We start from the raw sequence: 13,405 nt of genomic DNA on the forward strand, positions 1-13,405 counted from the left end.
AGCTGAGGAAGTTCAAAAGATAACCAAAATAAAGTGAAAATGAAAATAGATGCATGATCAGTGGGAAGGCAGAGCAAGTGCTGAGGAGTATTTCTGGGTTTTGTTGAATGGAGAAGAAACTTTAATGTCTAGATTATTCTCAATTTTCTAGAGCTAAGGGTCACCATGTAAATTAAAAAAAAAATGACCTACCCTAAGTCAATACACAGTTTGCTGGTGATGCCTAGTTTAAAAAAAAAAAAGTGACCTGCTCTAAGTCAATACACAGTTTGCTGGTGATGCCTTGTTTAAAAAAAAAAAAAAGTGACCTGCTCTAAGTCAATACACAGTTCGCTGGTGATGCCTTTAAGCTAGATTCTCAGTTCTCCATTATTTGGAAACAGATCTGATTTTAAAAGGCCCCAGTTTGTCTCAAATTGAATGAGTTAGAGGGAACAGAGGAGGGGAAAGAAGGGATGAGGAAGGAAATGAAGATAAAAAGGAATAAATGGAGGGAAAAGGAGAGAGAGAGGGAGAGAGAAAGGAGGGGAGGGACAGAGGGAAGGCAAAAATTGAAGGGAAAAGGAAGGAAGGAAAGAAGATGTCTATTTGATGATAATCCTTTCATCATTGATTAATTAAAATATAAGCCGGGCGGTGGTGGTGCACGCCTTTAATCCCAGCACTCGGGAGGCAGAGCCAGGTGGATCTCTGTGAGTTCGAGGCCAGCCTGGGCTACCAAGTGAGTTCCAGGAGAAGAGCAAAGCTACACAGAGAAACCCTGTCTCGAAAAACAACAAAAAAAAATTAATTAAAATATAGAAAGCTTTACCAGAATCTAGGATCAGCATAAGTAATAACAATGAAATGTATTTTAATATTTCAAAAAATCAAGTCCTTGTACTTTTGGAAGACTCAAAGGTCCCCTGGAAGACAAACACCCCAGTTCCAAAACATATTTATCATGCCTACCACACTCACACGGAGACTCATGTCCTCCACTGTATGGTTGCCAGCTGATTTAGGAAACAGGCAAGCTGCCAAGATATATGGTAAGCTCTGGCTTCAGCACATCCTAAAAAGGACCTGTTTACACAGGTGAGGAGAGAGCAAGGATGGGAGATGATGAGACACATCTTCCTTTAGACAGCTGAGAAAGGCTGGCACCACTGGCAAAGTGCTGCATATTTAAAATTGACAGAATGTTTTTATTTAAAAGAATGCAAAATATCTATAAAAACCATGTAACACGGCCACAACCCCCGTCTGATGCTGAAAAGTGTCTCTCTCTTCTAGTTCACCTCCCCATCTTGTTAAAGTTGGATTTCTACAGGGCCCTCCTGTTTATTCCCATTTATCAATAGCCTCAGATCAAAAGTTACAAGTATTAGTCTATCCTAGGTACAGAGGGTCTCATGAGGTCAAGGGCATGGCCTAGGCTGCACAGCCCAAGAGGAACATTCACCACCTTCCCACTGTGCTCTGCTTCGTAGCCCTTGGGATAGTCCTTTTCCTTGAAGTATAGTATTCCACTTTGTCATTCTTTCATTACTGATTTCATTCAGTTTTAAACATTCACCTTCTTGGAGAAATCAAAGCAGCTTGGAAATGAAAAAGAAGTAAAGGAACTTAGTGTGATTCAATTTCAAATATTGCCCCAACTACAGCCATTTCTAAACATGAGCTGAAGAAGCTGGGGTTACTTCCAAGTAGAAAGCATGACATGCTTCTGTTACAACCACAGATTTTTAGTGTCTTTGGTGTCCTAGAAACCAAGTATTTAAATTTTTGTATGAGATGTGATGTCTGACTTCAAAGAGCTTGCTTTTTGTGATAGTTAGTGTTGACCGTGAACTTGACAGGATCTGGGTTAACCTATAGGAAACAAAGCCTCCAGGCACTTCTCTGAGGGATCATGTAAATGAGTTAGCCTCTGGGAATGCCTGAGAGAGATGATCTAGATTAGATTAATTGAGGTGAGAAGATCAACCCAAAGGAGAGAGGTACCATTCCCTAGGCTTGGCCCTGGGCTTCGTAAAGAGGAGGGAGCAGAGCATAAGCATTCACTGCTCTCTGCTTCCCAGTTGTGGATGCAGCTTGACCAGCAGCCTCAAGCTGGTTCTTTCATGGCTTCCCCACTATGATGCACCCTCCAACTACAAGCTGAAATAAACCCTTCCTTTCTTAATTTATTTTGTCAGGTATTTTTATCACTACAACAGGAAATGTAACTAAGATTCCTTGAACAGTGGAGATCAGAAAGTACCCATCACTTTGTGCATTGCCTATTAGCTTTCTTTGGAGTGATAGGCATTGAACTTCAACAGACCACAGCAAAGCTCATGGTCTCTATAACACCTTTAAATTCCCTTAGTAGGGCTGTGGAAGAGAATTAACATCATAGTATCATCTACTAAATTTATATCTCTCAATGGTTTATCTACAAAAGCCATAATTGAGATGATTTGTTAGCAATAGTAAATGTTCTAAAACTGGAAAAAAAAAAAAAAAACTTGTTTCTGAAGTCTGAGCTTTTCCTGATATGCTGATCTCAAAAATCCTGACTTGTTCATTATTGCAGCCTCACACAATGGTCTGTTGTGGTTGGCCAGCTTGTTTGTTTTGAGACAGCGTCTTGAACTCTAAGATCACAGACCTGTACTACCACACCTAGCTTGATTTATCTGTCTAAATCTTTGAAGTATCAAATAGAATTTTCAGACATGTGATGAAGGTCATTTTTTACCCAGCATTTTTTTCTAGCAAAGACAGGGTTAATGCCTCTTCTTTGAGAATATAGATGTGCTTGGTAGACTTCTGTTTTGACTTGTACACATAAGTCTACCCATAAGTCATTATTTGGAATTTTCAGCTCATTGTTTGTTTGTTTGTATGTTTGTTTGTTTGTTAGAAAAGCAAGAACTTGAAGACACTTCTAGACTCACATCCTTTCCTCGGTATTTAGAGTTTTATTGTCCATAGATCTAATTCCACATCAACTTCTCTTAAGTGACTCAGTTTTGTTCTTTCCAAAGTATCCAGTGTAGTTCTCAGAGAAATAAGAACATTCTTTAAAGTTATATTTCATCAGTTCTACATCATGATTAATTGAATGTAAAATGTACAATGGTAATACAACTCTCAGTGGGTGAGGGAAGTGGTACTCCCTGTAAGCATAAAAAGTTAAGTGGGAGGAGCCAAAGCCAGGCAGACATTGTTGGGAAGGCTCAGCCCTCCTGTTTTCCATGCATGATACTGGAGAATGCTGTTCATCCAGTGAGGATTTGAAATAGAGGTGAATCTTGAGTACTCTTTTCTTGTATCAGAATCATTGCAAGTGAGGGCAGTTTTGTCCCCAGAGGACATTTAGCAATGTCTGAAGCTTACTTTGGGTAGTTGTAACAGGGTAGGAGATGGGCGAATATTTCTTGTGTTTAAAGAATGGAACACTGGGAGGCCACTAAACATCCTGTGATGCTCTGTTAGTTGATGTTTCACCACTCTGACAAAATACCGAGGGAAAGATTTTAAAGGAGGAACAATTTAATTTGACTCATGGTTTCAAAGTTTTCAGTCCCTTGGGTCAACTGGAAAGCAGAGACACAGGGGGCAGAGAATGGGAACAATACATACCCTCCTAGGACTAGTCCTTCCTGATCTACTTTCTCCAGCTAACCCCCTTTTCTTTGTTTCTTCTGCCTCCCAACAATGCCATCCAATGATAAATCCATCGAGGTACGCATGCACTGAGTATGTCAGAGCCCTCATTAGCTAGTCATTTCTCAATGCATGGGTCTACCAGGTGGGAGCTAAGCCTCTTACAAATGAGACTTTGGGGAGATATTGCAGATCCAAACCACAGAAAACCTCCAGAACAGCATCTCATGTGTGCAGTGGAAAATTATCTGGCCCCAAATGCCAGAAAATGCCAAGGCTAATTGGTTTATTATAATGCATGAACAACATATTTTTAAAAGTTATCAAGAAACTTATAGTATTAGAAAATGTGTAATCTGGAAAGAAAAATAATTATCTAAAGGATTCAAAAGAAAGACAGTTATGGCTTAACCACAGGCTGCTGCTATTACTATGAGCTCACTCTGAACATAGATCTAACCCTCAACATCAGCAAGAATAACAGACAACTTCATTAAGCCAACTCTGATAAGCTGAACTGATATTTACAGAATACTAATGTATGTGTAAGTAGCAAAATGAAGAATAATAAACATTTAATGGGTACTTTTATTATAATAAATGTTATGAGTAAAACTAAGAAGGGTGCTTCTCAGCTGGCTAACTCACAGGGGCAAATTCTACTTGGAAGAAGAAAGTTCCTGTGTAGATACTAAATCCTTAAAGGAAATATATATAAGGCTGGAGAGATGATCCAGTGGCTAAGAGTGCTTGCTTTATTAGCAGAGGGACCTTACTTGCAATCCCAGTAAAGACATGCCTATAATAGCAGCCCAGTGAGGGGTAGAGGAGTGTCACTCACTGGAGAATGCTGGCCACCAACATAGCTCCAGGTTCAAGCGACAGACTCCGTCTTAAAGGAATAAGGCAGAAATTGATAGAGTAGATACCCAACAACATCTTCCAGAATGTGCAAATTAGCAAATTACGCATATGTGCACACACAACCACTGACACAGACACACATACAAAAAAAAACCCACAAAAAATAGATGAACATGGACAGATTCAGCAATATGGTGGTGTACAATGTCTTCAGGGGTAGTTTTACTGGAAGAATGGAAACTTTCTCCCTGAAAGCTATGTTTACAGTAATGAAAACAGAAGCCTCACTATTACATGATTGCTAGAAATGAACATTTCTAAGGGAGCTGAACTTACAATCACTCTTTTTTTTTTGGAAGGGAGCTTGGCTCTGTGAGAGTCATCACTTCCCCAGTAGTCAGATACTACCACAGACAGTAAGTATAAGGAGACAGGCAGTTCTAGAAGCTGCATGAGCAAGAAAGGTTCCTGGAGTATGAAGTCTTTTACTTAGACTTCTTGAATGAGTAAAGGAAATATCTTAAAGATGACCCTCCTAACCAGGTTGAAGCATGAGTTATAGGAAAGTCATGAACCATTGGTGATCATGAGCCACATTTGTGTTGTATACATATATTGATTTTTTATATGTGTAAATATCTTTAATGAGAGTCCTCAAAAGATTGCATGACCCTTAAAACATTAAATTGCTGTTTCTGAAAATTACATCTTCAGTCTCTTAGTCTAAAGTTGAGCCCTCTTTTACTTTTTTTTTAATGTGTGGACATTCTGTCTACATATATATCTGCACACCATGTACATACATTCCTCCATAGAGGCCAGAAAAGGGCATCAAGTCTCCTGAGATTGGAGTTACAGAGGGTTGTGAGCCAGCATGTGGGTTCTGGGAATAAAACCCAGACCTACTGGAAAAGCAGTCCATTTTCTGAAGCACTGAGCCATCTTTCCAGTCCCTTCTTAAAAATATTATAACATAAAACTTCTTTCTCTTCTGACTCTTCTCTGTTCCCCTATGTTTACAAGAATACATCTGTGATTGAAAGGCACAATGTAGTGGTTAGGAAAAACTTAGTCTTGAAATTAATGTCTGGTCATTTTTATTATTACATGACTCAGCCCTTAGTTATTCATGTTTCCTTGACACATTTGAATTATGGTAGCTCTAGTCTTCAGCAATCCAAAATCACAGAACATCATAAGGAAGAAATGGACAAAGAGAAGCAGTCTTCTGTTGCTAAAAGAATTGAATGTTGTATCATACATGCTCCTCCTTAAGCTACAGATGACTAAGAACATGTAGCAATATTCCCAGAGTCCTCTGCTCTTAGTGACTCTTGGAAAGAGGTTACCATGCTCCATTTCATTAAAAATATATAAAAGGCAGCTTGGGATTTTTTTTCTCACCAATTTTCGTTCTGGATGTTGTTCATTTTTAAATTTCAGTGTTTTAATCTCAGTTAAAGTCTACCAGCAGAAAGTAGAAACAGTCATGTAACATATGTGTAAAATTCCCTTTTAAAATGACTATTGAGGTGTTTATGGAAATTAAGCAGAAATATGATAAACCACTGGCATGTTCCTTATCATCTTCACACATTGCCTTGTGGCATTTCATGATGTGATTGATTTTTATATTTACCACAATGAATTTAATCATGCTTGTTCTCTTTTTCTCTAACAGAGATACTGCCACAGAGTTATCTGGAAGTCCACCAAGGTGAGCAGCTGGCTTTTCTTATTCTCCTCCTGATTTTTGAAACATATAGAAAACAATATTGCATCTTCTTTAAGTGGGCTTCTCATTTTCCCATATTATTGTGCCCAAAGACTATGTATGAGTCATTAAGTTACATGGAAGCAATATCACCAAAAAAACTGGGCCAATATCTACAAATGATTTCTCAAAATCATTCTCATTCTTTTTGTGTCTTTAGATAGACACATTTATAGGTGGATGGATGGATGGATGGATGGATGGATGGATGGATGGGTGATTGGATGGGTGGGTAGATGGATGGATGGGTGATTGGGTGGGTGGGTGGATGGATAATAGCTGTATAGATAGATGACAGTAGCTATATTTACCCCCAAAATCATAAAAGTACTAATTCTTTCATTAGAGTCAAAAGAATTGGCAATCTGAGATACTTTGTGTGTGTGTTTTTTAATGTGCCAATTATTGCTGTATTCAGAGGTTAATTGATTTATAAAAGAATCTTGGTCTTCCTCTAAAGAATCTGATTAGAGTTTTGGTGATATAAACACATTTGTAATTCTTATTGTGGTTAAAATAAGAAAAATAGAAAAAAAGAAAGTAATGGGGTAGCCATCTTTTAAAAGCCATTTTACTAAATACCGTGTATCTAAAATCTGGCCTTTAGCATGAAACTTATGCTCAGTCTTTGAAGGTGCTTAACAACCAGTTGAGAATTAATTAACATGACATGGAGGATTGGTTGGGAACTATTGAATGGCCATTAAGATAATCTCGAGAACAGAACAAGGAACAAACAAGGTGATTCTGAATGGCACTAGAGAATGGGAAGTTATGGATCATCACAATCTGGAAGACAGAAGCAGTTTAGCTGCTTTTTGTATGTTAAGAAAAATTTACTTGTAGACTCATGATTGATATTGCCCAAAAAAACTGTTTAGTGTGATCCAAATATTTAACTTCTTTGGATAGCATCTCAAAGAAGCATCCCAAAGGCGTGCCAGTTTGAGGGGTTAAACCTGAGTGTGTTCTGAGTTATGTGTCACTGCTGAGTTTGTTTGTTGTAGTGCTTTTTTCACTTGGAAAACGTCTGCCATCAAGGGCTGAGCATCCCATCATTTGCAGAGGGGGAGAGTTGTGTATTTACTCATGTTTGTGGTGAAGAAGTTAATCCTGCAATAATGGAATGAGGAATGACTTCCAAACTTTTATATTACGGCTAAGACACGGACCACCTCTGTATTGTCAGAGAAGACCCACACCGTGCTGTAATCATGCAGATGAAAATTACTCATATGTCTGAAAATCTGCAGAGCCTCCTGAATTCTATTAACCAGTGCTTCATTGTGAATACCAAGCAGCCATTCACGTATTCCCCAGGAGTGATCTTCTGTTGTAGCTGGTTTATTACCCAAGGGACAGAATGCTCTCTTCTTGAGTTTGGTGGGTGGTATTTTAATAATGAGCCTATTTATTTTTTGTCATGAATTTTTGTTATTCTATTGTTGAATAATGTTGAAAATCAACAGCACAGTGGCGATCCGATTCTAACCGCAACTTCAAGTCATTTTCATGCATGTGTGAAAGTATGAGAAACAAGGTTAGTTGTTTCTCAATTATGCATCTAATACAGCCTCAGGTGCTCTGTTGGCTTTCTCCAGGGGCAGCTTGGGATATATCCGTTGACTAGTATTTCTCTTCTCACATTAACATAAAATAACGTAATTATTTCATGATAAATGCTCCCTGTGGTGTCTAGTCTTTTTTTTTTGGCAACCATTTGCTTGCACAGCCTAGCAGTATTCCATCCCTTGTTCAGCTGTCCACCTGTCTTCAGATTTCTTTAGCCTGTCACTAGAAAATGAGCCCTCTGATACCTGCGCACCATTTAGAACAAGGCAACTGTAGTTATTTTGTTTGTTTGTCGGCTAATGATTAGTGGGACATGACACTTGGAGTTTTTTATCCTTTTAGTCATAAAAGCATGCTCTTGCTGTGACATCTAAGAAAAATGGAAAATTGCAAGCCCGGCAACTGCTAGCTGGTGATATGTGGCTAGGAAGGAAGACAGTGCATTTTATAACACTGTTATGATTCGGTTTTCATTGGCTTTGACCGTCTTGAAATTTTCCCAAAGGCCTTTTAGAGCTGTTCTGGTGTGTGTGTGGAGGGGTGGTGGAATATTTCACCTTTAATTGCCTTACATGGCATTAATTTCAAGTCACCGGCCACAGGTTGATAATACGCAGTACAAATGCACAAATCACGAAGCATGGATTGTGTCTCAGAAGCTAAAAGTGCTTTGAAGTTGAAACAAGATACATGCGCAAGGTGCTTGAACAAGCACCAGCTTCATTTCCCACTGCTAATGATAGCCTAAATGCGCTTTTGAATTCTTGCTGTTGCCGAAATTAAAGCTTAGTAATATGTCACCAGAAAAATATTAGATTACATGAGCAACATGCACTCTAAGCAATGTAATTATATTATAAATATTAAAAACCAATGATCTTGTCAAGATTAAAACAAACATTTAAACCAACTGCCTATAATACTCATCTTGAAGTGTCCCACAAATAGGATGCATGCTCCCTTCCTTGAACTGTGAAAACAATAATTTTATCTTGCATATGGCTTCTTGCTTTTATTTTACATGTAGCAAAAGACAATTCAGCAATCTAAACAGTTTTTCTATTACAACTGTGTGTGTGTGTGTGTATGCACATGTATGTGTGCGTATTCATGTATATGTGGGTAAATTGTATATGTGTATCTGTAGAAGCCATAGGACAACCTCAGGTGTTATATTACAAGTGTCATCCACCTTGGGTTTTTTTTGGGGGGGGCGGGGGGGGGGGCGGTCATTGTTTCTGTTGCTGTGTTGTGAGTTTGCTTCTTCTTTTTTTGCAAGGAAGTCTCTCACTAGCTTGAAGTTCTGAAAACGGTTAGTTTGGCTGGCCATTAGCACCCCGGCCCCTTTTCCTCAGGGATCTGCCTGTTTCTGTTTTCCCAGGGCTGGCATTGCAAGTGCATGCCACCATGCCTGGCTTTTTAAAATGATTTCCAGGAATCCACTTCAGGCCTTCATTCTTGCAAGGCAAGCACCTTGCCAACTGAGCCATCTCTCCATCCCTATAATGGTATTTTTTCAAATCTGTTTCTTCTATTGAAGGGTGGCTACTTTAGGTAGATGTGTTCAAAAGAAACCATGATGAGATCCCAACTGTTCATTGGAGTGAAGGCACTAAATTAATTATAAGCTGAATTTTTAATGTAAATGGTGCCTATACAAAGAAAAACTTATTTTGGATAACAGAGTAAAGGTACGTACAAGCCTTACGGAAACTCAAGCTTTAATACCATCATGTGCCATCAGCTGCTGGTTTTGAAAGAGAGAGAAGGGACTTCAATTCCCTGTTAGCACAGTCCCTGGTTATAGACTTAAGAGTATGGAAAATAAAGGGATTTAGTAGACTGTCATAGAAGCATCTTAAGTACTGCAAGTGAGATTCATGAGCCGGCTCTTATACACAGAACCTGCAATTCAGAATGCTCTGTGAAGAACATGAAGTGTCAGTCAGTGAAACTTAAAATAATTTGAGGCAGCTATAGAAGGTAGTGACCCAGCCTCTATCTTTTACTGGGTTTCTGCATCTGTCAACAACAGTCAGAGCTAAAGATTAATGTTATGAAGGAAAAATTTAAATACTTCCTCTGGCGTTCAAATTCAATACCTTAATAATTTTTCCTTGAATCTCCTATGATGGTGGGAAAATAATATCACCATGATATATCCCTAGATCTTGCAATCCCCAACATCATCGTCTCTCAGCTTTACTACTTGGCTCTCAAAGAAAAATCAGTGCACTGACCTGAGCAGTTAGTCTCCGTACACTACACTAGACATTATGTTGGGCTTTTGGACATTTCTGAGGCTAGCCATAGGCAGCATGACACTCTCCAGGCTGATTTCTAAACTCGGGAATCAGCCCCTTGATCCTAGGAGGAAACCACAACCACTCAATGGGTGACTTGTACTACAGGATGAGGAGATTCAATATATTAGGTGAATCACGTGCTTTTTGATTTAATGGTATTTTCAGCTTATGTATTTATCAGAACATAACCCTCCTCATAAGACAAGAAGAATCCATATAAGCAATAGAACCCCAGTTCCTAAATTACAAGGAATGAGCATTGCATTAGTATTTGAGGCTCTCTACCAAGACAATAAAATTACTTGTCTGGGACCATCAGATCAAAGTTATTCCATTGTAGCTTTACATGTGGAGTACATGTGGAGTACAACACTGATACTTGAATGTTAGTATTGGTGTACTGATGCTAGAGTACCAAGACTACGTGTAGAACTTTGTTTTCTGAGGTTTGAAGTGGATTATACCATTTCTCATGCACCATATTTATGTCATGGATGTGCCTGGTCAGGAAGAAAGGTGGAAGCAAAGGGAATTAAGATAAGCTCGGTCGGCTCAAGTTGCTATTTGTGGCTCTAGAGGATTTAAGGTCAGGGCTTTAGTTCTCTGTGGAAGCTTTGGTAGCTAACACAAACTCATATTTCTCATTGTCCTCAAAACAAAATGCTATCTCCCTCCAGACCCTTAGAAAGTAGTGGATAAGTACATTGGTTCTTCCAGGTCAACTTCTTATTTGGTAAAGAGCTGATAGATGCACACTTCTTCTTTCTTTCTTTATAACAACAGTTTCCTCTACTATCCTGGAACCAGCACGCAGTGTGGCTCCACATTGACGAGTTTCATTCTTTACTAATTTAACAAAGCTATGTTGAGTGCTAGGTATGTGCCAAGAGTAGGCTCTGTGTGAGAACATAGATATTACACCATTTCTTCTCTCTGGTATTTTCATCTAGTAGAGAAGGTACATAAAAGCCCCATGCTAGACACACAATGCTTTGTGTGTAGAAAAAGCAGAAAACACCTGCAATGGTTAGTATGAATTGCGAACTTGACAACCAGGAGACAAGCCTCAGGCACACTTGTGAGACAGGGTCCAGATTAAAGTTAGCCTCTGAGACTGTCTGTGAGGGATTGTCTTGATTAGATTAATTGATGTGAGAAGATCTAAATGTGGGCAGGGTCATGGCTGGGTGAGGCATCCCGGACTATAGAAAAGGAGAAAGCAAGCTGATCACCAACTCCCTTGGGTTCATTCATTGCTCTGCCATTGCAAATGCCTGCTTCCCTCTTATCTTTTCTTCATTTCCATTTTTTTCTGACCCACTGGCTTTTCTTCACCCTTCCTTCCTCAGAGAACACTCTCTTGAGCACCTGTACTTAGCAGCTCCTTCTGGGACACATTTACCCACTGTCCCATTACCATCTTGTGTTGTTTGTGCAGCAACTGTCATTATCTGTGTGTCTGTCCATGGTCATGATGTGCTGTCTTCCTACTCAGACCCAGAGCAGCATCTTCATTGCCTGTCCAATTTGTTACACCCTTTGCAAGACCCAGAACAGAACTGGCAATCAAGAAATGTTTGTTGAATGACTATGACTATGTAAGCCCCCATTTTAGAAACAACAACAAAAAAGAATGAAATCTAGTCTGCAATCTGCTCTTCTTCCTTCTCCTAGGTGCTCTATCATCTCCCTTTTCTTGTTCTCGCCTCCCATATGATCTCCCACTCATTTGGGGGGTTAGGGACATGTTAGAGTCACAAGCAAAATCCAGCCCAAAGCCTGTACCTGTAAGCAAATACTCACTTGAATAATGACATTTCATTTGTTTATGTATAGTCTAAGCCTGATTTTGCACTGTAGTGTCGGAGTTGACTCATTGTGGTAGAGAGAGCATAGCCTGACAATGTGAAAATATTCCACATCATTGTATATAAAGGTTTTCTGACCCTTCTCCTTGATACAGCATAGGAGAAATTTTTTTCTATAAGATTTTCTTTATCCTGGATAATTTTACATTCTTTCTATTATTTCCAAAGTCCCCAGTACAGCATATATGTCACTTTCCAGAAGACATTTATTTATACCTTTTATTCTAAACAAAAAAATAATGTTGAGAACCCATTATTATTCATGGTTTACCCAAAATGCTTAGTACTGTCTGGAACATAGTAGGCACCGAATAAATATTTGCATAAGTGTTTGACTGTCTGAGTGAGTAGATAATTGAATTAATTAATAGATGTTTGAATGAATGAATAAATGTTTGAATTGAGAAGGGAGGGGAATAGGACCAGAACAATCTCTAGTGTTGGAGCAGGTGTGTGATTTCTGCCATCCTTCACTCTTCCCACTCTGCTCAATGCTTCATGATCGTTAGCACCCAAAGAGTTCCATCTATTGGGCTGGGTTGTTAATACGCTGTCTAGAGTAATTACTATTGAGTGTTTGTCTGCAAGACCAGGCATGGGGCTCAGACAAACTTGAATTCTCTATTTCCTGATTATGTGAATTTGGTGTGTCTGTTTCTACTTCTCATTTATAAATTTGGAAAATTTCTAATATTCATTTCATAGAGTCATTATAAGGAGATGATCCATGTCAAGTAGTTAAGTAAGTACCTGGCACACAGCCCACAGTAGGCACATGATGGCTAATATGGTGGTTCATTCCAGGCTAGCTTTAGCTAGTTTTTTTTTTTTTAATCAACACTTGAGTAGTATTAATATGTGTGGGGTGGCATCATACTGCATTGTAAGAAACTTCCCAGCAAAACAGTTCGGCACCTGTGCTCTGGATCCAGACTCCAGCCTCTATTCCCATTCCTGCCCAGCCACTGAGTTCTGTGAACTTGTGCCCATCCCTTAACTTCACAATGCTTCATTTTCCTTCATCTGCAAAGGAGACAGTGGCAGAACAGTGTTTCTGAGAAGTAAGTGACATGATACATTTAGAATGCTTACACAGTATTTCCTTTATCATTGTAGTAAAAAATTAATATAGACTATTAGGTGAAGTTTGAGATAGAGAGAGTAAGTGAATATATATGAAATCACTGATTCAGATTTCACTTCTCAGTGCCTAAGTGTCTGTCTAATTATGAATGACATGCTTAGTGATTTAGAACCAAGTTTTCCAAGGGCTGGGCATGTGGCTCAGGGTAGAGCACTAGCTGCACAAGATGAGGCCTGGAGTCTGGATCATCAGAGCCCGTGGAAGCCAAGCAGATATGGCTGCTATTTATAATTTCAGCATG

The 13,405-nt window shown here is 39.1% G+C and overlaps 1 protein-coding gene across 8 annotated transcripts in view; it reads left to right on the forward strand.

Moving 5' to 3' along the window:
- Celf2 (CUGBP Elav-like family member 2) overlaps positions 1-13,405 on the forward strand; it is a 539,378-nt gene that overhangs the window by 118,275 nt on the left and 407,698 nt on the right. For all 8 annotated transcript variants that reach the window (XM_059263523.1, XM_059263531.1, XM_059263534.1 and 5 more), the window contains exon 2: positions 6,182-6,217. In XM_059263523.1, the coding sequence (XP_059119506.1) occupies positions 6,182-6,217 (36 nt within the window). The remainder of the gene's footprint in view (positions 1-6,181; positions 6,218-13,405) is intronic.

Source organism: Peromyscus eremicus, chromosome 5 (assembly GCF_949786415.1).
Source record: "Peromyscus eremicus chromosome 5, PerEre_H2_v1, whole genome shotgun sequence".
In the NCBI taxonomy this organism is placed as follows: domain Eukaryota; kingdom Metazoa; phylum Chordata; class Mammalia; order Rodentia; family Cricetidae; genus Peromyscus; species Peromyscus eremicus.